Raw genomic sequence first — 27,834 nt, 5'->3', positions numbered from 1 at the left:
TGGGTAAACCTCAACAGACGGTAGAAGAGGCCGGGCTGTGAGGGGACTGAGATGACAGGCGAGCACCAAAATGGGGGCCGAACGCCTGGGCAGGTTGAGGCACACAGCGGCATCGCAGAGCCGAGCCACGCCGGTACCGCTCCGCACGGGCCCCAAAAGCCGTTACCGGGAGCCGCGCCCCCTGGCGGCGGGCGGTGGGGCAGGGGTGACGACACGCCCCGGCCCGCCCCCGGGGCTGCCCGGCTCCCCCGGCCCGGCCCTGCCCTGCCCCGCCCGGCCTAGCTCAGCTCCCTGTAGCTGACTCTAACCAGCGAGCGCCAGCACCAGGTAGGGCCGGACCGGGTGTGCGGGGCCGCGCCCTGGGGAGTCGGCGGAGGGGCAGCGGCGGTGCGGGCTGCTCTGTCCGCCATAGCTTGAAGGGGAGTCTCCTCCCCAAGGCCCCTCGGGCTGCCGCACGCCGGCGCTGAGGGGAAAGCCGCGGGATGCTCGCCGGGGGGACGGTGAGGGGAGGCTGTCAAGCCCCTCGCAGGAGGGAGGCGAGCGCCTGGGCTCCGGCTCGGTGCTTTTCCTGCTGTGGCCAGGCTCCCTGATCGGTCTCGGTGATTTCTATCAGCACAAAGCCTCAGACTTTGCGGTGCCTCAGGGAAACAATTACCGTCCTTCAGAGAGTTTGGTTGGGTGCGTTAATCCGCCCGGTGTGTCAGCGCAGGAAGGGCCGAAAAACCACAGAGCAGCGGGGTTGGGCTGAGGAGCGACCGGTGAGGGGCTGGGGCTAGGCTGAGGAGTCCCCGATGAAGGGCTGGGGCTAGGCTGAGGAGTCCCCGATGAAGGGCTGGGGCTAGGCTGAGGAGTCCCCGATGAGGGGCTGGGGCTAGGCTGAGGAGTCCCCGATGAAGGGCTGGGCTGCCGCCGCTCCCCACCCAGCTGCGGGTGCTTGTGAGCGCTGGTGGGAGCAGTGCAGGTCCTTTCCGTGATGGAAACAGTTTGTTTGTTTTGTTCTTTGCCCGGGGGATGGATGTTTGAAAGCTTTATTTGAATAGAAATGTAAGAAAAAAAATGTAGACACTTAAAACGTATTTAAAATGTTTCCTAGGGAGAGTGTTTAAAAAAAAAAAGTTATGGGGATGACTTGTTTCAAGGATGGCTCATTAGTAAGTAGATCCTCTTTGAATAAAACTGCTTTGAATCTTATTTGCTTTTGGATGTAAAATAGCCGACTTTGCTAACAAGGATACTAGCATTGTTTTCCCCTCGAGTCTCTTATTTTTCTTACTGATTGTTACAATTTCCATTTTCCACTACCAACTTTCTGCATGATGCAAGTTTATCAGCCAAAAAAAAAACCCCAAAATTGCTGGGGTAAGGCATGGCTCAGCTTAGACTTGAGAGTCAAACAGGGGTGGGGGCTCCTTAAACATCTCTCTTCCTTTAGGTTTCTCAAAATGTTTTACAGAGTACTGTCTAGCATCTATCTGGACAAAGGAAGGAAAACCCAAGCTCTGTGGTCTCATACAACCTTGGCTATTGCAACTGATTTCTCCCATGTTGCCCATAAGAATAGATTATTTTGTAGTTCCTTCTACAGAGGAATGAGAGACTGAGGTTTAACTCATACCATTAGCAGAGAGAAACAGAAGTCAGCACAGGTTAACACCTGCTCCACAGGTGCACTGTGTCGGCCCTCTGTCGGCCCCGCACCGTGGCTGGTGTGGTTTCGGGCTCTGAACTGAACACGACTATTCCCTCCAGAGCAGATAATGAGAATGCTGTCCTCTGCACATACACCAGCCCTGGGGCTCAGTGGTAGTTTATCTGTAGCTTTGACAGGCCCTGGCGCAGCACTGACTTGCTGGAGTGGTGAGAGGGCCAGCTTCGTGGATTTCACTAGAATTCAGCATGAAAACGGAGCAGGAATCATATTTACACTTGGTGATGTTGTAAATGTTGGTGAGCTTGTAAATGTGAATTGTTTAAATACAGGGAGGGATTTTCCAGTGGTTATCTGAGTGTTTAGATAACAATTTGTTTTACTAAGAGCTGAGTACCTGCAGTGTCCCCAAGAAAATGTTTTCTGCTTTCAGCAGAGTTGGGGCTTTCTCCATCTGGATGAAATTCCAGTGCTGTGGGGAAAACACTGGGGAAATTGAACCAGCCATCAATCTTTGGCCATTTCTGAATGTCTAAAGGGTGGCAAAGCAAAAAATGCTACTGCTAGCTTCAACTTTGATTTTGCAGGCACAAATCCCACACGTTTGTGAATCCGCTCCTTTCATCACCAAAGCAGAGATGTGAGATAACATTCCACAGTTGAGTTTCATGGTTCTGATGTTACCCAGGGGGACTGCTGCCAGCTCTGGCTAAAAGACTGGCTGCCTGACATATTCCATTACAAGGCTGTTTTTGTAGGTACTCTGTATACTTCTGTGAGTGCTCCAGCCACTTAAAGAGTGGGTGGTGTGGTCAGCAGTGTCACTAAGTGCTGCTTCTGTGGAAGAGCAGAGGTAAGAGCCTTCCTACAGGACAAAGAGCAGCAGCTAGCTGTTTTCAAAGGTCCATATTGAGCCAATGCTTTCCCCAACCCTAAGTTTAGATAGAATAACTTTTTGTTGGAGGTTGGGTGTTTTGCAGAGTTCTGGTGGGAACTAAACCATTCTTAAAATAGGGCTGTGACGTACGTCAGACCTCAGCACTTCGATCTGCTCCCAAGCCGCTTTACAAATGCAGGCTTTCTGTTTTAATTCCAGCCTCAGACCTCAGTGTTGCTACTGAGAGGCATCATGTGAACAAGGATGTTGGACAGAAATATGCAGCCTCACAAACTAACTATTTCCCAGTTTTGTTTTGGAATCCTGACACCAAAAGAAACTTCCCTCCCCCCCTCCCCCCTTTTTTTTGTAACTATGACCTGAACTAATCAAGATGCAGGTTGGTTGCAGTAAAGCAGAACACAGTTACACACAGATATAAAGAGGGTTGGGCACAATAGCTGCTGTCTAGGAAGAAGCAGCTGCTCTTGGTTTTTGTTTGCTTTCACAACACCTAGGAATTGCCATGTGAGTAACTGAGTTCTGAATGTGTTCTGTGAAGAGGCAGAAAATTCTGATATAGGCCAATTTATCAGTAATAAATTGGGTTGGTTTTTTTCCCCTGTTAGTGGTTGTCTGATTCTCCAAAGCAGGCATTTGATATTCTTTTTAAAGTTTAAACTGAAAAGAAAATGGTAGATATTGTTGGTTTATATGTCCACTTGTAATAGCTTTGGAATCCTTTACATTCAAGACTCACATCTCTCTTGTGTAGTGGCTTTCTGAGGTTACTGAGGTTTCACATTAAGTTATCTGGTTTTGTGCAGCTTATCTTTTTGTGTACCTCTGTCACGTCATTTGTTCCGCTCCTTACAGCGCTGGTTCATGTCCTTGTCTTTTCAGCCTCTTCATCATTAATTAATCACTTCAAACACTAAGACAACTAAGGGAATGGGAAAGAAATGCTCTGGATGATTAATTCTTTTCTCTTAAAAGCAATAAACCTGCTGGAGTTCTCAGCCACAAGTTGTACTGGAACTATTTTTCTCATATCAGGCACAAGCTCCCTAGGTGGGGATAGTGCACAGCTATTGAGCCTAAAACTGTGTTCTGCCAGTTTGTCAAGTGTTTGTCTGCAGGAGGCTCCACAAAACAGTGGTGGTGTGAAAAGGCTGTGTGGTCAGATCCAGTCCTTGGAGCACAGGAGCAAAGAAGCTGTCACACTGGTTCCTAAGTGTCTCTGACAGCACCTCACAGCAGATGTTTAGACAAAGGCAGAATGAAGTATGCATGGGCAGCTTTTCTCAGACCTGTCCTTGTGGCTTTGAGCAGTCAAGAACTGTCCTGATTAGGGATTTTGCAAATTGAAGGTTGCATTCAGATTTATTTTTTAAAGAAAGGAGAATAAAAGTTAAAGAACTGACAGTAGGAGTGTCTGAAGACACTTTAGCTACACCAGACCTGGATTTCAGAGGATATGCCTCTGCCTCATCTTGGCTTCCCAAGAATTCACAGGCATTGGCAAGTTTCCAATATTGACACTACATCCTACAGCCCTCGGCACCCTGATAGCTAAAGTACACTGGCTGCCAGAGTAGACTCATCAGCTCTTATTAGCTGTCTGGCACACTGCTAGCTGACTCTTTTCTGTGCACATAGCAGTGTGTTCATACCCTCCAGGTACAGCTGCATGGCTGGTACTGGCCTGATCATAGCACAGAGGCTTCTCTTGCAGTAGCACAAGTCTTGTTATGTCCATCACCTTGCAGAGATCCTCAGAGCACATGGCCTGCTGACCCAGATGTGTATCCAGAGCACTGGAGAGAGCTGCCTGATAGTGTGTCGCTCTTAAACCCAGCCACAGGTGAGGTCAGAGCAGTGCTCATAAACCGGCGAGTTTCAGCACTTCAGATCTGCTCAGTGAAGGAAAGAGGAAGTAGCAGCTTTGACAGTAAGGTTCGACTCTCAGCAGGATTGCCAGGTATTTATCTCTGATTATCCACTGCTAATGCATTTGCAAGGTTAAAGTGAGCTCCAGTAGCTTTTCCTGGGGTGCTTGGCAGTGCTTGGCAACCTGAAAATGCCAGACCAGATCAGCCATGCTGGATCAGGGACACTCATCTGGGAGACTGTAGAGGTGCTGCTGATGTTGGAGTGGTTTATTTGGTTGGTGTTCTGGGGATTTCTGACTGTTGACACTTCCCTCTGATAAATAACCTTTATTGGAGTTTGTCAGCGTGGTGTTCCCCACTTTGGAGTGCACTGGGACTTGGCAAGTAACTGCATCCTCTGTCAGGATATTCAAACCAGATTGTCAGGTGCTTTGATCAAAATCTGGGGTGCAGTGGTGACTGGGTGGAAGGGTTAGATGGTATGAATTCTGAAGGTTTATTTTTTTTCCCCATGTTTCAAAATGTTCTTTTCTGCCTACAGGCTGTGGTTTTGGTCTTTCCTTTCCTCCTCTCTCTGCTTGTCCCTTGTTCACCTCCCACTGAAAACCTGAAGAGCTGGAACTCATCTCAGCTAATGTCCCAGCACTACTGGGAGAGGGAGAAACAACTATTTGCCTGTATTAGGAGCTAGTCAGTCGGTGGGATGCCATCCAGAAACAAAGTTTAAACATATGTTATTTACTGAATGTTTCCACACACGGTAAAAATACAGCTACAGCTCAAAACAGCATCTGTAAAACTGGAGGAAATGAATCATCCTGGGATCTTTCAGGGTGGACAGAGGCTGCTGTGCGGAGAGCTATCACCATTAGGACTTTCTCTTCTTTCAGGCTACTTTGAGAACGCTTGTGGTTCCTCAATACCAGAGCCTGTATCCTGCTAAAAATAAAGTAACCCCCCTCTGTTAGTCACCAGAGGGAGAGCTGCAAAAGCTTTGCCGTGACAAAGGCGCTCCTTTGGTGTGTCTGTTTATAGCATTGCCCTCTTGTGGCAGCAGGGGTGGGAGCTGGGCACTCCTCCTGCCACGGCTTCGGCGGCAGCTGGATTTGGAGCTGCAAACAGCCTCGGTGAGAAGGTCTGTCTCCTCAAGCCGGATTATTTAATGCAGTGGCCACACTTTCATATGTTAGGAGAGCTAATAGCAAAATGGAAAGGGGAACTCCTAATACCTCTGTCTCTCTCCACATTGATTTATTTGGAAGTGAGTGTCTGCAAAGAAAACCTCTTCATGTAAAATAGGGATCCCAGTCTCTGAGTGCTCTTGAGGAAGAGGATGGTGGAGATGTGCAGAAGCTGCCTGTACTTTTGTGTACTGGATGATGGAGAGACTGGAGGGAGCTTTTGATTATAGCAGTAGGTCAGTCCTTTTGCCTGTCAGTTAGTAAATGCAGGTACCAAAAACCTACCTTTGTGGTAACTTGGTCATGTCTCATTGTCCCTGATCTCAAAGAAGCACTTTGATTTTAAATGTGTATTAAGTGAAGCAATTTCTGTTAATTCTGAGTTGCTTCATGTCCTGTGTGGTGGGTTTTTTTGCAGTGCAAGGCTGTGTTTCATGCTTTCTTTTAGGACTTGTTTGAGGCCATATCTTCTGGTTTCCAGCTCTTCTCTCCAGTAATACTCTGTTCTTCTTTGGGTTATGGATAATGGATTGCACAGGCTTCTGTGCTGCAGAGGAATGCATTGGCTAGTTCTTGGGGGAAAAACACTTTGCATAAAGTTGCAGATCATTTCCCCTGTATGCAGTCAGGACCTGGTGGCTGGGGGAAGAACATCTGTGTCATTTCCCTGCAGCTGACCACAGGCATGTCTTCACTGCCTCTGCTAATGTGTTTTGGCTGTCACCACCACATCATTCTATGGGACATAATATGGGATGGTGGTCATATTTTAATACACTGGATTATGCCTGATGGGTTGCACCCCTTGAAGACTTGTTTTCAGCACTGAACAACAATTTGTGCCTGTGTATAATTCAGGATTCATTTTTGCTCACAATCAAATGAAAGCAGTCAGTGGTTTCCAGTGATCCAGACTTAGCTGTGTGGTGTGTATTTAAGTGTGTGATTCAGCTCTCACCTATGCTCTTAAGGCAGGGCATTTTAGCAGCTGATTTTATCAGCAGATTGTCACTGGGTGTGTTTCAGATGGGAGGCCTACATATTCTCCAAATGTTTCTCCCATGTCAGTAATAACCTTCCCAATTTACATCACTGCAACCCAGAAGAAACTCAGGCTCTTGTGGTGAAGTTTTCAGCTTTGGTGCATGGGGCTGAACCCTTTGGTGTTTGCTATGTGGAGTGGATTGTATTCAGAAGGTAGGGAAACCAGAACAGAGCTGACATGACTCATAACACACCACACAACACACACACCATCACATCACCACACCACCATTCCCTGCATCACACACCACCCCCCACGACCCCCCTACATCACATGTAATTTCATGACCAGAGAGCAGCCTCCTGCTCAGAGCCTCAGCAATGGATTTGGAAATCTGGATGTTGGACCACAGCTTTGTAAAGTGGCCCACAAACTGAGTTGTTTAGGTAAAAAGATCACTTCTTAAGAAGTTATCAGCAGCAAGTCACATTTTTGTGTTACTTCTTTCATTGTATTTTCCACAAATTCATTTTTGGGCTTTTTTTCTGTTCCTTCACAAAATCACAGACCCATTTCAACACCAAAATGATGTTAAAATTAGTATATTTTCAAGGTTCTGTGAAAGCGTTACAGCAAATATCCCAGTGCACGTGTGTTCCTCAGTTTGTAGAGCCTATTTGCTGTAAGCAGTAACAGCATGTTGTTTCTTCACACTGGAAAGAGGAAAAAAGCTTTTGCAACATCAGCTTGAGCAGGGTTGTAAAGAGCAAGCTGTTGAAAGACTAAGGTGACACTCTCTTGATGAACAAAGACCTCTAAAGACATGTAGATAAGCAAAATAAAGTATCTGGGTACCACTATGTCTAGTGGAGATAGGGGCTGAATCTGAATTCCTTTGCTATGGAACTATATATCCCAGTAGTGCTGGGTCCTGCACTTTGGCCATAATAGCCCCAAGCAATGCTCCAGGCTTGGGGAAGAGTGGCTGGAAAGCAGCCTGGTGGAAAAGGATCTGGGGATGCTGGTTGGCAGCCAGCTGAACGTGAGCCAGCAGTGTGCCCAGGTGGCCAAGAAGGCCAACAGCATCCTGGCCTGTATCAAAATTAGTGTGGCTAGGAGGAGTAGGGAAGTGATAGTGTGCCTGTACTTGGTCCTGGTGAGGCCACAGCTTGAGTACTGTGTTCAGTTCTGAGCACCACAGTATAGGAAAGATGCTGAGGTCATGGATTGTGTCCAGGGAAGAGCAATGAGGCTGGTGAGGGGTTGGGAGGGTGTTGTATGGGGAGCAGCTGAGAGGGCTGGCGTTATTTAGTCTGCAGAAGAGAAGGCTGAGGGCAGCTCTTACTGCTCTCTACAATCACCTCAAAAGAGATTGGAGTAAGGCTGGTGTTTGTCTCTTCTCCCAAATAACTAGTGATAGGACAAGAGGAAATGGGTTTAAGCTGTGCCAGGGGAGGTTTAGATTGGACATTAGAAAAACCTTTACTGAGAGAGTGGTGAGGTATTGGAGCAGGTTGTCCAGGGAGGTGGTTGAGTTGCCATCCCTGGAGGTGTTCAAGAAGCATGTAGAGGTGGCACTTCAGGATATAGTTTAGTGGTCATGATAGTTGGGTTATGGTTGGACTCAATGATCTTAAAGGTCTTTTCCCAACCTTAATGATTGTATGAGCCTATAATGCAAACAAGCAGCTGGAGAAGGCGAACAGTAGGCAAATCATCAGGTGGTTCAAATTTGCTAAAGTGGTTTAGTAGGAATTCTCACTTATGAATGCAAAAACTACTTGACAGGTGTATAGATAATGCTGTACTTTGTGTCCAGGACTCTTGATCTGAGTTCTTGGAATCAGGTGTGTATTTTAACTGAAGGGAGTGGCTCCTGAAAGGGACAATGCCAGTCTGATTTGTTTTAATTTTATTTGTGGCTGAGTGCATCTGGTAAGATGCAGCTGCTAGGAATACCATGGACTATGGTGCTCCTCACAGAGAACTGAAATAGTTCATGGAGTCACCATGGCTGGGGTAGGAGGCAGCTCTTCCATGCCAATGTTTTCTTGTCCCAAATAAGCTTTGTTTACCAGCTTTTTTTAAGGGATGGGAGGAGAGGGGTTGGTTTTAGTTTTATGTGTATATGAATTTAGGGCTGGCTGGAGTCTGAAAACTTATCTAATCTGTCATTTTAAGGTATTTTTTTTTCCCCCAATGCCTATCACCTTGGCAACACAATTAAAGTCCCCCCTTATTTATTTGCAGTGGTTTACTGAAGAGTGAGTCATCATACACACTGTGCTGGCAAGGAGGCCATCAGGAATACAAGTATTTCCTTTTGCATTATGCACTGTCATAAGCTGTTAATGCTGTGCTGAATTCTCATCCTGTTTCTGTTTTAAGCAGCATCATGTCTTGAATCTTTTTTGCTGGAACAAGAGTGATTCTGTAGTGTTCACTCTCATAGTCTTTGTAAACTTGGAGTTTTTGTGGGTGTAGTGGTTTGAGCCTTAACTGGGAGTTAAGAGCTTGGATGGGGGCAAGGCTGAGAATCTCTCCCCTGCTCCCCCCTCCTCCCTCCCAACAGAGAGGGGGGAAAAAAAAAGGAAAGGGAAGGAGCAAATCCACCAAGCAATAATTTGGAGTCAGCCTGGAAGTAGAGAGGTAAAGAGTTTAAAGTCTTTAAACAATATATATGTAACAATAACAGGAGAGGTTCACAACGGCAAGGAACGAGGATGGATGGGAGGGGGGAAAAAACAAGACTACAAAACCAGTCTCTCTCTCTGAAGAGACAGGAGCCAAAAAGGAGTGCTAATGACTCCAGTGCCCTCCCTTTTATACCCTAGCTGGGCAGGGAGGGGGGAGTGGAACAGACTCAGTTTTCCAGGGGGAAAATGCCCTGCAGAGAGGGCAAAGCACTCGCAAGCCCTCCACCCTGTTTCCAGAATGGGGGTTAACCCACCACAGTGGGTCAGAGGAAAAAAGAAATGGCTAGTCAGAATGTATAGGCTCTCTTCAAAGTACAGAGAAAGCTAAACCTGAAGCAACCAGGTAAGTTGATTTGTGGTACATTTGATCTCTTCAGTGGCATTATTTCTGATGGTGAGCTGGAGAACAAATTGTATTCTGGGAGTGTGGCTGTTGCAAGTACAGCCTGTTGGTTTCTTTGGGGTTACTCATGCTAGGAGGGTTGTGCAACTTTGCTGCTTGCAGAACAAGGGTGACTTATGGATTTCCTCTTGTTGCAGCAGAAGTACAATAGAGATTTACTTCTTCAGGTGCTTGATATAGAAGACCTGGAGTACTGTGAGACAAGAGAGGCTTTCTTTTCCTGAGGAGGTAGATATATTATCATTTCTTTGGAGCTGTCCATATTCCAGGCAACTTTTGGCAAATAAATAGAGGGAAAGAGCAAATTAGCTGGGTGGAAATACAACTGTTTGCCCCCCAAAGGTGCAATAACATTGGTGCAGAAGAAGCATTTTGGAGCATGGGTGATGTGTGGATGCTATGATTTACTGCTCTCCCCATGTTTCAGCAGCTCAGCCTCTATTTGCAAGTTACTTGGACGCTCTGTTAAGTATTATCCACTGAAATAAAAGGTACAGAAAATGTTCCAGCTGGAAGCAGCAGGTGTTGTAGATACTCTGTGGTGGAATATTAGATACTCTGTGGTGGAGTATTGCATTGGCTGCAGCCCTGGCTGTGTGGGCTTTGTTTATGCAGCAAGTTTAGACAAATTATTTGAACCTATCACGAGCTAGACACTGGCACTGTAAGTGAGAGGAACCACATGGTGATCTGGCCCTGCCACCACTTACCTCACAGCCTCCTTTAATTCAGCCAAGCCTTCCTGAGCAGCCCTGTGCAGGTAAGTTGTTGCTCTATTTGTGGGTATATAGATATGTGAACTGCCACAAATTAACTGTAGCTCCAGGGAAAAATGAAAAAGTTATTCTCATTTTTCTCATCAGGTCCTCTCCTTGCAGCTTTTATTCAGTAAGTTATTGAACAGTGGTTTCTGAGAAAAGGGAAACCAAATCCTCTTATCCTTACAAGCACAATTTCTTTTAAACCAAGATGCTGTTGATGTTAGTGATCACACCTCTTGGTCTCTCTGTTTCATTCAAATACTCAGAGTGTTTACTCCTTTCACAAGATATAGACTTCTTCACAGCCAAGTCTCTTGAAATATTCCACTGCACTTAGTTCTTTTTTTCACCTGCTATTTTTACCAGCAGTTTTGAACCTCTTCTTTTCTTACTGCCTATCTTAAGTATCCAGAAAAAAACCCACATCATTGAATGGCTTAAAAATACCTGTGCTCTTAGAAACCTCTGATTACAAAGTGTTGAGTAAAGCCCTATAAGCTAATATTTGCTCTGTCCTACAGAGGACCTCACTACTGAATGTTTGCACCCATTCCATTGTACTTAGTCCTGCTTTATGTGTTGAATTTAAAAACTGTTAAAATGCTATCAATACTGCCTTGTGCATTTTGTCTTCCACAAAGTTCTGTCAATACCAGAAATCAGAGGATGTGTTGATTGAGTGCGTGCATTGCTTCAGCTTTCGTAAAGCCGCTCTGGATGTTTGAGGTTGAGCCAGGATCAGACTGGAGCCTAACAGAATATTTTTCTATTCTTTTTTTAACCCCTGCCAGTATTGGATGATGTTGTCTTGTAGAAAAATACTTCAGATAATGTCATTAGATCCTTTAGAGGGTGATAGATGTGAAGATGTGACAGTGAATTTGATGTGGAGGAGCTAGGCATTCATTATTTCCTATAATGGACTTTGCAGTGTGATGAGATGCTGGGCTCTCTGTCCACAGGTTCTTCTTGAAGGACATTCCTTTCAAGTATAGTTGTGCTGGCCCACATCTGAGCAGTGCAGAACCGGGCACCTTCTTGGCAGAAACAAGTTCTGCTAAGGAGAGCAAGGACAAATGGCAAAAGTGCTGATGGTATCAGTTAATGAGGGTGTAGAGTGACTCTGACAGATGAGTGGGAGGCACAGCCACAGAGATGAACGTAAAGGGCATAAATGGAAGTGTTTAGGGAGGGAGACTTAGTTTATTAGAAGTTGGAGAGTGGAAAAAGCAAAGGTGTTTTGGATTGGAAACCAGGAGACAACACTACTGAGACCTGGATCTGAGGTGGTAGAAGCTGACAGGGCTTCCAGCAGCACTATAACAGAGAGGATGCACAGCAGGGTGAGAATGTCACACTTGCTGTGCAGAGAGACTGTAGGGCCTCTCTGGCCTTTCCTCTGAAGCAAGCAGCTTCCAGCCTTAGGAAAACCATTTATCGTGGTTCTGAAGAAGCACTCTCTAATTTCTGCCAGTGGACTGTGAGCCTGATGCAGACTTTTGCCCCAGTTTCAGCTCCCCCCAGCGCCAAGTCTCATGGTGTGTTTGGTACATAAGGGTGTATCCAAGTCATTATTTCTGTGGGCCAGTCTCCATTATCTGGTGTCTCAGCTAGGCCTGTTGTGATTGTATCCAGATGTGCAGCTAATGAAATAATAGGTTGTTGTCTTCCACTGCTTGCTCAAATCATTGGACTTGTTAAATTCTTGTTTTTATCACAGTGCAGCCAAGCGTCATTGCGATGATCCATCTGCACTCAAATCCTGTATTCCAGGCCCTTTAAATAGCTTTCCTTTGCATAAGATGTTGGCTCTCCATAGCACCTTTTCTGTGACTAAGCTGGAGAGTTTTATTACCATCAGCTTGAAATAAGCCTTTTCCCCATGTCCCCATCAGAACATCCTTTTTGGTAGGGTCCTGGCAGTCGCATCTGGCATATGCCCTCAGTAAAACATCCAGGGCACAGATTTCTGCAGCTTGGTTTAACACCACAGCATTTGCTGACAGCAGTAATAAAGCCTACCAGCTGTTGGACTATGTTACACTTTCTCCCTTCTGACATGCTTCATATTCATTTTTACCAAAGTATAATACACAATTTATTCACTGCAGCCCTCTTTACTTTTTGCTTTTTACCTGTGTTTACACACTGCAGCTAACTGGTGGTGCAAGCTTGGACTGAGGGCTGAACTTATAAAATGTGAAATGTTAATTAGAAGACCAAGTTAATTGTTTTTCCCAAATGTTCTCTATGCATATGGGCACATATCTGCAGATTGGAGTATAACCTAAATTGGGATGTATCATAGTATCAGTCAGGGTTGGAAGAGACCACAAGGATCACCTAGTTCCAACCCCCCTGCCATGGGCAGGGACACCCCACACTAGATCAGCCTGCCCAGAGCCTCATCCAGCCTGGTCTTAAACACCTCCAGGGACGGGGCCTCGACCACCTCCCTGGACAACCCATTCCAGGGCTTCACCACTCTCATGGTGAAGAACTTCTTCCTCACCTCCAGTCTGAATCTCCCCACCACCAGCTTCATTCCATTCCCCCTAGTCCTATCACTACCTGAGATCCTGAGAAGTCCTTCCCCAGCCTTCCTGCAGGCCCCCTTCAGATACTGGAAGGCCACAATTAGGTCACCTCTAACATAGAAGATTATCTTAAGTCTTTTCACCCTCAGTCTGTGAAGTTTGGCCTAAGTGTGGCACTCTATGGGTATTTATTAATAAAAAGTCCAAGGTATTTTTCCATTTGGAAGGGACTCATCTCTTCCTATGTTATGCAATCCAGTCAGCTTGGTTTGGGTATGCTGCAGCTGCAGAAGCCTTTCACAGCTGGCTTCCTTGGAGTCAGGGTTCCAACACTTATTTCACTGGGTCTTAGACCTCTGGCACTCTCAACTTCCTTCATAGAGATCAGAAATACCAGTAAGACTAAAACATTGTTTTCATCAGCTATTTCAGCTTGAGAATTTCCAGTGACATTTTCAAAGGTGCAATAATTAAACTAGAGTTTGCCAAGGTGACAGTCCAAACCCAAATGCATTAGCTTGGACAACAGAGTGTTCTAATGAGAGAAAGTAAGCAAATATTCTCATGGAGAGCATAGAAAGCACAGACAAAATGGGTCTGAGCTCTCCCTCATGGAAGTTCTGCTGTGGACTTGTATGGGTGGAGGATTTGGCCCCTTATTTAAGCATCTTTTGAGAGATTCTGCCAATAATTCATCAGACTGCCAGTAATTCATCCCTGTAAGAGAAAAGAGTAACCAGCAGCACAACCACACATGGGCATGAGTTACGTTCCTTCAAGCATTCTTGTTTGGCTTTCCAGGATATTCATAGCCACATTCCAGAGAGCCTGTCTGAGGCAGGCTCTACATTTCCCTTGGCACTGTTTGGCAGATGCTGTATCACAGGCACTGCACTGGCACCTCCAGGAGCCTTTCCACCCTTTGGGAAGAGCACAGGGCTGCTGTTACTGGAGTGGCACGTTGGCTGCACAGTTCACTTACTGCAAACACTTGGAAAATGTGATCGATCGGCTTCCTGAAGTGCGAGATGGTTGGAAGAACAAGCTCTTCAGTGGTGGTTGATACAATCAGCTCTACTGTGCTGTAATCCATTTTTTGATGCCTGGTTTGATGTCTGTTTTGGATGCCTGTTATGTTCCTGTCACAGGGTCTTGCTACACCCTTAGTCAGTTGGATTGTGAAATTGCTGAACTGGCTCTTCTTGTGTCGCCTACCAGACTACTAATGCCCTTTGGCTAATGAATGAGATAAGATACATTGGTCCACTTCAAACCCTTCCAGAGTGTATTACTCTCATAGCAGCTCACGTGGAGATTGCATTCAGGCGCAGGACACACAGTCCATGCTGAATTTTGCATCTTGCTCCCCTGACAGGTTCAGAGATGGGGATGTATCCCTTCCATCCTCAGGTTGCTCATTTGTATCCTTTCAGTGCTTCTCTGTTCTCAGCTCCAAAGTCTTTCTCTGCAGCCTCTGCCATCTGGAACAGCCTGCCTGTTCCTCTGTGTCTCATCAACTTTCCATTTATTTGCAGTTTTCAGCTGACAAAATGTTGCCTCTGTTGCTGATGTCTCTTAATTTCCTCATCTCTGGTTGGCCTTGCAATTGGATCTTGGCTTGTTTGAGCCTAAGCGCGCCGTAGGCTGTAATTGATAACATGTTGTCTTGAGTTATTTGCCTGCTGGGATTAAGTGTCTGTAAACCACTGAAGGAGTCTCTGAGACTTCCAAGAGGTCTGTTTGCACAAACATGTTACGCCCCTGTATTGCTGAGGGGGTGGGTGTGTTTGTCCCTGATAAAAGGTTGGCTTCTCCAGTTCAGCTTCACCAGCAGCGGGAGGAGGAGGGAGCTGGGACTCCCAGCAGCTTCTCTAGAAGAAGGGAGAGGCCCTTTTGCTGTTAGAAATGGGCAAACAGGCCTTCAATTACATTTTTCTCACCATTTTTTGCACAATGGCTCTGAAGCTGAACTGTGTTAGCTCCATGTCTGTGGCAGGGCTTGGATATGTTGTTACAGCAGCTGTTGTGCTTTCAGCTGTGGTAAGTGATTAACATCACAATTAAACTTTGGAAACCTTTTGGGTTTTAACTACTTACAAGCGTCACACTCTTTTAACTCTCTGGAAGGAGATTGTCCAATTTTTTAGTGGGGATTTGGGGGAAACTAAGTCAGGCTGATAGGAATCATGATGATAAAAGGACTTATTTTGCATTGTTGATCTCTGATTGCAGCTTCGGGATCACCTCGGGAGCTAACTTGCTGTTTTGCTTTCTAGAATGCAACATTCTTTATTTCTGCCTTGAAAGCTGATCTGTACTTCTGTCCATCAGCTCCTGTGAACTGTCTTCTTTGTCAATGTACTGTCTGCTTCCAATGTAACATTTAATTTTTCCTTCCCTGTTATCTGATACCACTCAAAGGCATGCTGTAATACACAGACAAATTTCCTTTGCCTATACAATAGCAATGTTTTATTTCTTTTCAGCATTTCCAAAGTGAGTCCTTTTATAATGCAGTTAGAGAAAAGCCTCTGTTCTGTTTATTGAAAGAGTGGGCTGCATGTTGTGAATCCATGGCATAAGTATGACAATGCACACATGAAACCAACATTGCTGTGTCTTTACGTTGGGATGTTGTATGTATCATACAAGGGCTTCTAAGGGAGCAGTTACACAGAAGCACTGAAATGCAGACCAGATGAGATATAAGAAACCTGTTAATTATCTTACTCTTTAATGATAGTCACATTTTCCAGAAGAAGCTGGGGAAGATCACACAGGTTTTTAGGAAAGCTGTGAATAATGTATGTGCAAGATGTACAACATGTATAGTTAAGAGAGGTTTATTTTCTGGAGTCCTGAACATCATGCAACATTTATAGGCGAGAACAGGCGGCAAGGGATTAGTCTTTCACTTTGAAAAGCTATAAATTAGTAAAGTATTTAGTAGAGCAAAACTGGGAGAGGTAGACAGAGAACGGAGAGAAGAGATTGTAGGACAGAGCAGGTTAGGAATAAGCCAGAAAACTGATTGGGTGTGAAAATTATCAGTGATCACTTCAAAGACTTTTTCTTCCCCCACCTCCTTTTTTTTTTCTTTTTATTTTTATTTCTTCTTCTTCTTTTTTTTTTTAATTCTCCTCCTTCAAAAGTCACTGCAAGAGAAAAAAAGGAAATTCTCCACTTGTGCCTGGAACAGGAGTTAAGATCAGAAGCAATGTAATATAAACATGTGCTTCCTTGTGCTGTGCATATCGAACACCATTCTGTGTCTCGCCCCCAGCCTGTCAGCATGGTGGAACACGCTGAGTTTTCCAAGGCTGGGAAGGAGCCTGGCCTTCAGGTTTGGAGGATCGAGAAGTTTGATTTGGTCCCAGTGCCAAAAAATCTGTATGGAGACTTCTTCACAGGAGATTCCTACCTGGTGCTGAACACCATCAAGCAGCGGAGTGGCAACCTGCAGTACGACCTGCACTTCTGGTTGGGTGAGTCTGATGGGAGAGCCCCTGCCAAAGTGGGAACCCAAAGTGATCTCTGTTCCTCTCACTCCACCAGTCTTGTCCAGAAGTGTTACCTAAGGAAACAAAGCAGAACTGGCAGCACTCTGAGAATGCAATTTTGGGGGCATATAGTGCTCTGCACCTTAAATATTGATGTGGTTTTTTGTAACAGTGAGTACAGCCATCTCTGTATCTAGAAACAGCTTTTTTCTGGTCCAGATAACCAAAGAGTCTTTTATCAGGCCCACAAAGAAGAGGGAAGAGGCAGTTGAAAGCCTTTCTGCTTGAACAGGTGGAGGTCTGTTATCCTCCTGAATCAGTGACTGGGATTTTTCTTCCTGAAGTTCAGATCTCCTAACTGGCTTTCTATAATAAATGTCCCCAAGTAACATGGCAAGGGGGACCAACATTCTTAGACAATGTCATAGTTAAAGCTATGCAAGATACTCATGTGGTGACTTCTTATATCTGCCATCTATCAATAGATTTGCCACATCAGAGCTCCAGAGAGGCAAACTGCTGTGGAATTGCTGCCCTGCTAGTATCTACAGCCTTCATCCTGCAGATTCATCTCTTTGCTCCTTCCAGGATGGGGGAAGCCACAAAAGTGAATGATAGCTATAAAGAGACAGCTGTGAATCAGTGGGGCTGCAGCAGTAAAGAAGCTATTGTGAGCCTGCCACAAAAATAGACAAGTTATACTGATGTTAGGAGTCATTATGAAAAGGGTTTGGAAATGGCCCTTCTGTAGACCTGGAAACTGAACTTCCCACTAATCTGCTTTCTCCCCAGTGTTTTTGCACAGTTAAATGCTGCAGAGAAAAAATACATCCCCTACAAATTGTTGCCTTTACCTCTTTTAGGAGATGAAAGCTCTCAAGATGAGCGTGGGGCAGCTGCCATATTCACTGTCCAGATGGATGACTACCTTCAAGGGAAAGCTGTTCAGCATCGAGAAGTGCAAGGCCATGAGTCCCCGACTTTCCTGGGGTACTTCAAATCAGGCATCAAGTACAAGGTAGGTGATGACCAGGTCTTTTTACTACCAGGCTGAATCAAGTTAGCAATAAATGGCATCCTGCCCACTGCCCAATTCTCAGAAGAATGAGAATCTCCATTTTTGCAGCTGCTTATGAACCATTCTCAACCAGATGTTTTCAATGTGTTGGAGCTGACAGGGTGGAGAACAGCAGATCCCAGTGGGAGAGCTTTGGCTGAATGAACAATACACAAGCAAAGCCCCAGGAAATTTTAGGAATCAAGATTTTGTTTTTCTTTGAGAAGCAGAGGAAAGAACAGTCCCAAGATGTCTGGAATGAATTTAAGAAACATCATTCTGAGTTGATGGGAAATGCCTACCCAGTAGATTTGATTTCTCCCCTCTTACATAACAGAGTTTGACTTTTCCAGTTTTTTTCTGTGCTTAGCCCACCTCATTAGCACACATAGTGTTTTGGTAGATGAATGGTAGTGGGATTTACTCTCCAGTGCCATTGCAGTAAAGTGGGATAGAAGAAGTGAAAACACACAGTCAAGAGCAGTTGTGGTTGTTAGGAATCCAGTGGCACAAGGGAAACAACATCAGGTCAAGTGCTTGCAAAGTGCTTACATTTCCTCTTGTCTTAAGACTTTCCTGGTCTTTCTGGTTTGCTTATTTCCCACTCTGGTTATTTTCATCCATTTTAATGTGATTGTGCTTAATTGAGGATAACTGATATTAGCCCTGTTGCCTACACTGATGAGTAATTCCAAGTATCTCTTTGCTAGCAGAGAAGGTCAGTCCCAAGGCTGGGATAATTATTGGTAGGCAAGGACATATAATATACATGGAAACACACTCTTCAGTCAACCAGTCAAGATCCTTGTAGTATCTCACTTACTGTGACCTTCAGAGTTAGAGATCTCCAGGTGTATAGTATCAGTGTCCCTTGGATGCTATGGTAGTAGAGCTGGGCTGTATTGATAGATGCTGTAGAAAAGCCCATCCTGGGAAAGTTAACTCTATCTGCAAGCTGCTGCTGATCCTCTTTCCTTTGAGAGACAAAACCTGCTGACTGATAGCAAATCAGCAGGATCTTCATGTTTTCTGAAGCAGCAGCACAAGTGAATTGTTGTTTCCTTGTTTCCCTGCAGGCTGGTGGTGTGGCTTCTGGCTTCAAACATGTGGTTCCCAATGAAGTAACCGTGCAGAGGCTTCTGCAGGTCAAAGGCAGGCGAACAGTCCGTGCAACAGAGGTCCCTGTGACCTGGGAGAGCTTCAACACAGGGGACTGCTTCATCCTTGACCTTGGCAGTGTAAGTTTAGCAGACTTGCAAGGGCAGGAGATATCTGATTAGTTCACATAAGGCTTTTTCTCCCCAGTCTGTTGAAGGCATCTCAAGCGTTGAACATTCTGAATTAGCCAGTCTTTTAACATCTTTCAACACCAGCCACACTGCTGTTCCAGCTAGAGAGGGGGTTGTGACACTGACAGCTGCTTGGTCTTTCTCTCTCCCTCCAGAACATCTTCCAGTGGTGTGGCTCCAACAGCAACCGCCAAGAACGGCTGAAGGCCACTGTGCTGGCCAAGGGCATTCGGGACAATGAGCGGAACGGTCGTGCCAGGGTCTATGTTTCAGAGGAAGGAGCAGAGCGAGAGGAAATGCTTCAGGTTATTCACTTCGTCCATTTCTCTTTGCTGGACTGGGAAGGGTGGTCTGGGGAGGAATGGGTAGGATGGGTACCTAGGCTCAGTAGTGTGTATCTTGACATAGGAAGTGGTAATGGTATCAACATTCAATTCAGTGCAGACCTGGTCCTCTGCATTGCTGGGACACCAGTGTATTTCCACTGGGACACCAGTGTATTCTCACTGTGGTTGGTCTAGAAGTTTCTTCTACTTGTTCTTGAGGCTGGAGCATCTGGGGAGCAGAGATCCTCTTGGCTTGGCTGATAATGTGTTTTTTGCTCTCTCTCACAGGTCCTGGGACCAAAGCCCAGTTTACCACCAGGAGTTTCTGATGACACCAAAGCTGATACAGCCAACAGAAAGCTGGCTAAGCTCTACAAGGTAACAAGAAACAGATGGACACTGACAAATAACCTCGTGGGGAACAGAGAGATCTTTGCACAATTAGATGGAGCTGGAATAGCAGAGAGAAGCTGAACTGATCCCAGTCTTGCTTCTGCCTCACTCTACAGTTAGCTGTGAACCTTGGTTGCTCACACCACATACCCACATGCTTTCTATTATCTTTATCACCACTTTGGACCACAGTGAAGCAGCTGGGACTTTCTGGGCATTGCTGAGGGAAAGGCAGTGTGTGAAATGAGTAGGGGGAAAAAGTGACTTTTTTTCTTTGTGTTATCAGGCGTTGTTAGGAAGGTGACAGGACAGAACTAAAAGTAGGGAGCCTGAGAACCAGGATCTGTCCCTTTCAACAGCCAGTGAGCAATGATTTAGAAGGTAACACTGGCCATCAGCTAGTATTACTGGGGAAGAATGTCCAAGACTTTCTGGGAGGAGTCTTCTCTCCATCAGCCTCTGGGAATGATATGGTGAATGTCTGACAAGATGGTTTCTAATGTGGGCCTGTAGCCATTAGTAAGCACAGGAACACAGCATTAAACCTATTCATAGTTGCCAGGACTGTTCCCTCCAGTTCTTGAGTGCAGTTGGTGTGCTTCAGAAGCCATTTCTCAGCTGCATGTTCACCAAGGACATTTACCATTTTGGATCAATCTTTCTTTGGTCCCAGCAGTATCTGCTTTGCTAGAAGCACTTGAGATCTTGAGAGTGAATGTTACATTTTTGTCATACTCTTGCTGTGTCAAAGGTATCCTGTTTGAAAAACAATAGTGCCTGAAGCAGCCAGTGCATTCTAAGTGATTTCCCTTCCACTCCCTGAGTTCTGGAGTATCGCCACGAAGCTGGAGGGGAACAGGCGGTCCTTATCTAATATCTGTGCTGTGTTATCACAGGTCTCCAATGGGGCTGGGAACATGGCAGTCTCCATGGTGGCAGATGAGAACCCCTTCTCCCAGGCAGCCCTGAATACAGATGACTGCTTCATTCTGGACCATGGCACAGATGGAAAGATCTTTGTTTGGAAAGGTGAAGCTGATTATGTGTGCCTACAGCCCTCATCCAGTTACCAGTCCCTGTTTGTTTCAAGATGGGTAGAGGATGATACACCTAATGGTGGTGGTGTTTTTCAGGGCATGAACAATCTCAGAAAAGCACTCATCTGAAATGTCAGGTGCTGAGGTACAGGGTCTTTAGAAAATTCAAGGAAAGGTCCTGGGAACCAGGAAGGAAAAACTAAATATCATAAGTAGAAAGGCAGCTGCGTTCTCAGTCATCATGAAAGGCATAAATGAGATCAAACAACTGTCCTGTGCTATTTGGCATCATCCTGCTGGGTGGCTGGGCCCTTTTGCTATACCTGAGACAGTTTCTTCTTTGGGTGTGCAGAAATTTTCAAGGTTGACCTCCTTTGTTTATTTTTTTTTGTTAAAGGCAAGAGTGCCAACTCTGAAGAGAAGAAGGCAGCACTGAAAACTGCTTCTGATTTCATTGACAAGATGGGTTATCCAAAACATACACAGGTAAGGATGTGCAGAATGCCTGTGGCCAACCCCTGCACACCACTGGGGTTACTTTTCTGCTACACAGGTCACTGTCTCCAGAGCATGGCTCATGTGAAGTGTCACTTGCAAGTAGCTCATGCTTTAAGTGATCTGCTCTTCTGCAGGGAGATGCTGCTAACACTGGGCTAACACTGCCCTTAAAATAGCATTTACCTCAACTCAGCTAGGATTTAGCATCTCCTCAGGTACTTTCATTACCCTTTCCATGACCTCTATCCAAGGAGGTGTAGTTGCACAGAGACTTGAAGATTCAATAGCACTGACTTGAAAGAAACAGCCTGTCAAACTAGTGGTCACAAGCACCAAACAGATAGTTTGTGATGTGTCTTTTTTCCTCTTGAAAAAGAGAGAAGTATGGTAATAGCTGGAGGTGCTCCTGATGGCTCTCTCTCATTATGGTGTCAGTGAAGCCCAGCATTGCTCTTGGTACCACATCTTGGCACCAAGTGTTTCACTGCTGTAATCTCAGAAGATTTGTACCAGGCAATCCTCTCTCAGCCTGAAAGCAAGGCTCAGGCGAAGTAAGGAGCAGCTTAGAGCAGTGTGGGATATGGGACAAGGCTGCTCCTGATGCTTGCTCATTTGTTTCAGATCCAAGTTCTCCCTGAGAGTGGTGAGACGCCTTTGTTTAAGCAATTCTTCAAGAATTGGCGGGACAAGGACCAGACAGAAGGACTGGGTCAGGCTTACATTTCTGGTCACATTGCCAAGATTGACAAGGTGCCTTTTGATGCTGCCACTCTGCACACCTCCAGGGCCATGGCTGCCCAGCATGGCATGGAGGATGATGGCTCTGGCAAGAAACAGGTGAGCGCTCGTCAGAATTCCTTTGGGAAGGGTTCCAGATTTTTTTGCTACTTGATGGCATTCCTGCAAGAGCAGGGAGACAAATAGAGGCCTGAGAATCATCAACACTGCACTTTTGCAAATGCTAGAGGAATTTTTAACACCAGAAATACCATCAGGGTATGCCAGCAGTATAGATGAACTGTTGATTTCATCCCTCCTGAGGGCAGTGCTTCATCCAGCAGTGTGGACCCAAATTCTTTCCTTGTTTATCCTCATTATTGTAGCTGTTGTCATCACACATGATGGGTGACTGTCTCATAGCACCTATCTCATGCACATGTGCATAGAAGCAGTGGTGGAGGTGGGCTTGAAAGAGCCAAGTACTGTCCAAAAGCCCACAGGCTCCAACCAACCTTGGACCTTTCTGAAATTCCTAGTAAAACCTAAAAGCTCTGTTCCTGACAGACACATGGAATTGATCATGACAGGTACAAGACAGACATCTGTGTGGGTAGTGATAAGTCTGACTTGCCTTTTCTCCAGTGCTTCTGGTTGAATCTGACCAAGGTTTGGGATAAGCTGCTCCCTGTGCCCTGCTTGCAGGCCTGGCTGCAGGCTGTGGAGTGCCAGGCTCTGAGCAGCAGTGCCCAGCAGGTGGGGCTGCAGGACTGCCAGTTCTGCCTCACATGAGGAAGGAAACGGACAGGCGCCGTCCAGAGAGCCTGCTTGAACTGCTGGCAGCCTGAACTGTGAGAACATTTCCACTCCTCTCCTTTTCTAGATTTGGAGAATAGAAGGCTCAGAGAAGGTGCCAGTGAATCCTTCAATGTATGGCCAGTTCTACGGAGGGGACAGCTACATTATCTTGTACAACTACCAGCATGCTGGAAAACAGGGACAGATTATTTACATTTGGTAAGAAAGTTTTCTTGGTGCAAGTCAGGAAACACTGGGGCTTTGTGGGGCTGAGAGTCCACTTCTTAGAAAATGGATCACTGCTGGTTCTTACTTAGAGGATCTTGGTTCATAAAATGTCACCCTAGATACCTTTTCCTTGGAAACACAACAATACCAAAGGTCTGGAATGTTTTGTTTGAAGTAGGCAAATGAGGGCAATTACTGTGCTTGTTTTTTCCCTTCCCCAGTTACTCCCTTCTTTGGATCAACCTGCAGTTTATTGCAGAGTGCTTGCATCTTTTGAGACCACTGTAAAGAATTTTTGATACTCTGCCCCTTCAGCTGGTGGCTTGTGACTGTCACAGTTAACACATCGTGCCCTTAAAGAGGAGTTTTTCAGCAGGCAGTCTCACAGTGGTCATCTCCCTGCTTGTCAGCAAGTGGAGAGGGCACAGGCAAGCTAGCTGTGATAGGGTGCTGCATTTGTAGTTCTGATAACAGTACCAACAAGCATGTTTTTAAGTAGCTGCTAGACAGATAATGGGAGATAGGCATGAAGATACTAAAGAATCTGTGCTTATCAACTAGAAAACATTATCTCTCTCTGTCATCACTGTTTTGCAGTATAGGATAGTGAATTTCTCCTTTGTGTTGAAGTGCTGCAGAGGTTTGGCAGCAAAGGTTTTCCTTGCCTTTCCTTCATCTCTGGAAGGGGTGGGGGAAAGAGCTGAAAATAAACTTCAGGTTTTGCCTTGTCTTTCAGGCAGGGCGCTGATTCCACTCAAGATGAGATTACAACCTCTGCATTCCTCGCAGTACAGCTGGATGAGGAGCTGGGTGGCAGCCCTGTGCAGGTAAAAAACTAATCAACTAAACCTGACACTGGGGGAATAAATAAAATATGTGCAGTGAAGAAGTCCAGTCATGCAGTGTAGCCCCCAGGAGCTATGAAGAGGTTCTTGCCTAACCTACTCTCCAGCTATTTTACAGGAAGGTTTTACAAGCAGCCTGTTGAGACAGGAGTGTTTTTATGACTGTTACTTGTTACCCATGTGCCAGTAGATCACTCCCCAATCAAAGTGAAATGGCAGTTGTGAGAGCTCAGCTTAAGCACTGCTCTGGTTTTGTGCAGGAGGTGGTAGCTCAGCTCCTGTGACCAGCTGGCTGCTATATTCCAGCTGCAAAGAAATGGTAACGGCTGTTTCTAGAATATCTTGTGCTACTCTTCAGCAGCAGCTGAAAACTGACAACAAGTTTTGTTTTTCTGCAGAAACGAGTAGTGCAAGGAAAAGAGCCACCTCACCTGATGAGTATGTTTGGTGGAAAGCCCTTGATTGTTTACAAGGGTGGAACCTCTAGGGAAGGAGGCCAGACAGCACCTGCAGAAACACGGCTCTTCCAGGTCCGATCCAGCACCTCAGGGGCTACCAGAGCAGTAGAGGTATGTGGAAAGAGCCAATATTTGTGTTGTGTGCACAGGCTGTGACAGGATGATCAGTCCTGGGAACAGAACTGAGCCAAACTGAGCTTGCTGATGTAAACCAAAACACACTTTGGCCCTTAACAAGCTGTTAAAAGACTTTTCTTCCAGGCATAGTTAGCTTGTAACTATCACCTTGAACACATCTAAACCACTTCCCTTAAGTCTCCGCTAGATGCAGCACCCTGTGTACTATGATACTCGTCAAACTGTTGAAAACAGGATCTGACCATTGTGACTTGTTCTAAGCCTGTGTGATGACAATGCTGAAGGCAGGAAGTACTAAATGCCGTTGGTGCAAACAGAACTTGTGCCAGGACCTAGGCCAAGAGGGCCACTCCTTTGAAAGACAATGTATACAAAGGAACCCCAGGTACAAAAAAAGAGACTAAATCCTGGTCAATACCTGCATGTGAGGCAAGAGTACTGGCTTTATTCCTGCAGAAGCATCCCCAGTTTCTAGTTTCAAGCTGGCTTGTCCTTGTTGACATAGAGCCAATTGTGTTAATAAATGATCAGGCTCAGCAGCAGGGATGCTGCTGTGCAGTGGTGTCCCCAGCAAGTCCTTACATCCCCTGTCATAAAGAGTGGCACAATGACAGACTCCTGCCAAGGTCATTACCTATCTGTAGATCACACACATTTACTTACTCCTCTCAGATGACTAAATCTAACTTGTAGCTCAGGTTGAGTGAGTACCCAAGAGACCTTACAGCCCTACGTGCCTGTGTGGAAGCTCTTGTCTGCACTTCGTTCAACCTGCTGATTTTTTACTGACTTTTGTCTTTTTCAAGATGCTGATTTTTATTTTGAAGGAATGGGCTCTCTGTAGAGGGTGGTTCCATCTGACATGTGCAATGTTCTTTCTTTTCAGTTGGATCCTACTGCCAGTCAGCTGAACTCCAATGATGCCTTTGTCCTGAAAACTCCCTCTGCTGCTTACCTTTGGGTTGGCCAAGGGGCCAGTGATGCTGAGAAATCAGGAGCAGAAGAGGTGCTGAAGATACTGGGAGCTCGCCCAGTACAGGTTTCTGAGGGCAGAGAGCCAGGTGAGGAGGAGTCTGAGATCATTTCTGTGTTGCTGCCCATTCCCAGTAATTATATCATTGGTATTTTGTCTCCCAGAGCTTGGAAATGTGGGCGGAGGCACAGAGGGGCTGCTCTGAAGTATCCTCCTTAGGTTTAACAGCACACTGATGGTCACAGGCCTTTGGGACTTTCTGACAGTGCTTCAAGTCCTACCCAACCCATACTGCTCCTGTGCATTCCCTGTGAGCTGAAGCATCAGTATCTCTCTGTCTTTCTCAGCTAATTTCTGGGCAGCTTTGGGTGGCAAAGCTCTGTACCGCACCTCTCCGCGGCTGAAGGACAGGAAGATGGACGTTCACCCCCCTCGGCTTTTCGCATGCTCCAACAAGAGCGGACGCTTCACCGTGAGTATCTAAGAACACTCAATGAGTTCAGTATCCATCTGACAAAGCTGGGAGAGTCTTGGTCCCAGTCTGCTCTGAGCCAGCCAACAGGCTGTTACACCTTTTCCTTGGTGGTGATTCAGGAGGCTTTCAAAGCACCAGCAGCATTTTTCTGCGGACAGCACTCATGCCGCTGTGCTGTTGTGTCAGCAAAGCAACTTTCTGGGGCATCAAACTGGTCATCCCCAGGTTAACAACTAGCATTCAGACTCCTCCATTTGTAACTCATGGACCTTTCAAAGTAAAAAGAGGCAGTATTACAAGTCTTGGGTGTGAATGAAAGACATTTTCTCTAGGCACACAGATTGCTTTTTGTTTGTTTGGTTTGCGTTCTGTGGTCTGACGCAGTGTGTGCTGCATGGTCAAATACCATGTCAGTGTCTAGCTTAATGCATCTCACTGATGAGGTGAACCTGTGTGAATGGGATTTCTTCTGTAAATGGTGTTTGAAGTATGTGCTCATTTTATGTTTTGCAGATTGAAGAAGTTCCTGGAGATCTGACTCAGGATGACCTTGCTACAGATGATGTTATGCTCCTTGACACATGGGATCAGGTATGGACCTGGTGAAGAGAGGAGCAAAGAGCAGGCACAAGCTGGCTTCAGACTGAAACTCAAATTGCAGTAGCTGAAGAGCTGTTGCTTTACAGAGTCCTTTCATCTTCATGCCTGAGAACAAATCACCTCACTAGTGCTATTGAAGAGAAGTTACACTTGGAATCTGAGAAAAGAGTTGATGTCCTGTTGCTTCTTTGGTTAGCTTAAGGACTGTTGTATCATGTGTAGTCCCCAGCCTGTTCACTGCTGGAGGGGACTGTGAGCCACCATTAGGATTCAGATACTGACACATTTTCTGTTATTATTCACTAACACACTCTGCATAAATCAGCCAAAAGGTGACTTCCTTGTATGTTTTATGTAAAAATGTTCCAACATCTGATACTTTTTCTGATGCTGAGCTAGTGTATCTGGAATTCATGAGCAGCTTTTTGACTTTTATCTACATAATCTTCCAGTAGCTTTAGTCACACAGGTCAACAAGCCAGACATATTCTTGTTCTGTGTCACACTCTGCTCACTGAGATTTTGCCTAAGTTACCTTTTCTTTCATAGATTGATTGTTGCAGAAATAATTATGTGGAGTGTTTTTATCTTTAGGTCTTTGTATGGATTGGGAAAGATGCCCAAGAAGAAGAAAAGACTGAGGCACTGAAATCTGGTAATGTCACATTTTTCTCTGAACTGTTTCTTATTTTCCCCACTATCTGATCACAAGGCAGGCAGTCTGATATATTAAGACATTTATCTTAATAAAATTCAGTATTGTGAGCAGAGATCCATCTCTCAAGAAAGGAGGACCCCTAAGAATAGCCTGAGGAGCTGTAGTATTCAGAGAGGCTGTGCTCAGCCTCCAGTCATGTAGAAGTATCCTTGTGTGGGTGCACAGGTGCAGGTTGCCCTGGTGTTACAGTGCTTGGTAATCCTAATAGCAGTCTGTGTGAGGTGTAGATAAAACCATAGAGCGGAAACTTTCGGGTTTGTTTTGTTTAAATGAAGTCTGAAATTGTATGTCTAGCATCCATTTAGCTAGCATTAAGCTGTTTCAGCTGTTGCTGGGTAAGACTTGTACTCTATGAAGCTTCCTTTGGCTTGTGTCCTCAGCTAAGCGGTACATCGAAACGGACCCGGCCAGCCGCGACAAGAGAACTCCAGTGACAGTGGTCAAACAGGGCTTTGAGCCACCCACCTTCTCTGGCTGGTTCCTGGGCTGGGATGATGACTACTGGGCTGTGGATCCTCTACAGAGAGCAATGGCAGATGTGGATGTCTGAGTAATGAGGTGGTTTTTTTTGAGTGGAGCAAGTTTAGTGCCTTCAATGCCTTCAAGAGCTACTTCCTCCTGCAGGATGCACGTTAACAAGGCAATGATGTTAATAGCCAATTAGCTGTGCAATAATTACAGACAACAATCATGACCAGTCATTGACCCTACTCCTTGCTTTTCTTATATTTAATACAATAAAGCTTGTATGGAATATGTGAATAGAAACAGTGTGGTTTGTTACAAGGAAGAAAATATTAAACA

The 27,834-nt window shown here is 45.6% G+C and overlaps 1 protein-coding gene across 3 annotated transcripts; it reads left to right on the top strand.

Annotated features, from left to right (window-relative positions):
* The first annotated feature begins 311 nt into the window (after nt 1-311).
* Nucleotides 312-27,784, top strand: GSN (gelsolin). Of its 3 annotated transcripts, none has more exons than XM_068155827.1 (17): nt 312-327; nt 16,264-16,465; nt 17,344-17,498; nt 18,614-18,775; nt 18,982-19,131; nt 19,441-19,530; nt 20,442-20,574; nt 20,980-21,068; nt 21,702-21,917; nt 22,681-22,814; nt 23,560-23,650; nt 24,067-24,237; nt 25,151-25,325; nt 25,585-25,709; nt 26,226-26,303; nt 26,907-26,967; nt 27,411-27,784. In XM_068155827.1, the coding sequence occupies exons 2-17, from the start codon at nt 16,273-16,275 to the stop codon at nt 27,578-27,580; spliced, it is 2,193 nt and encodes a 730-aa protein (XP_068011928.1). In that variant the 5' UTR covers nt 312-327; nt 16,264-16,272; the 3' UTR covers nt 27,581-27,784. The 3 variants fall into 3 exon arrangements, with proteins under 3 accessions (XP_068011928.1, XP_068011927.1, XP_068011925.1); XM_068155826.1 differs by lacking the exon at nt 312-327 and adding an exon at nt 1,110-1,151; XM_068155824.1 differs by lacking the exon at nt 312-327 and adding an exon at nt 14,804-15,020.
* Nucleotides 27,785-27,834: the final 50 nt, after the last annotated feature.

This window comes from Melanerpes formicivorus, unplaced genomic scaffold (assembly GCF_026170545.1).
Source record: "Melanerpes formicivorus ecotype bairdi unplaced genomic scaffold, bMelFor1.0.p_v2 SCAF_33, whole genome shotgun sequence".
NCBI classification, from domain to species: domain Eukaryota; kingdom Metazoa; phylum Chordata; class Aves; order Piciformes; family Picidae; genus Melanerpes; species Melanerpes formicivorus.
This window is presented reverse-complemented; position numbering and strand designations above follow the sequence as displayed.

Excerpts from the sequence above, each read along its gene's own strand:
- GSN (XM_068155824.1), top strand. The coding sequence starts at position 14,886 with ATGGGCAAACAGGCCTTCAATTACATTTTTCTCACCATTTTTTGCACA. Across the intron at positions 18,776-18,981 it reads TCATCCTTGACCTTGGCAGT|AACATCTTCCAGTGGTGTGG; the intron begins GTAAGTTTAGCA and ends CTCTCCCTCCAG. Across the intron at positions 21,069-21,701 it reads GTTATCCAAAACATACACAG|ATCCAAGTTCTCCCTGAGAG; the intron begins GTAAGGATGTGC and ends CATTTGTTTCAG.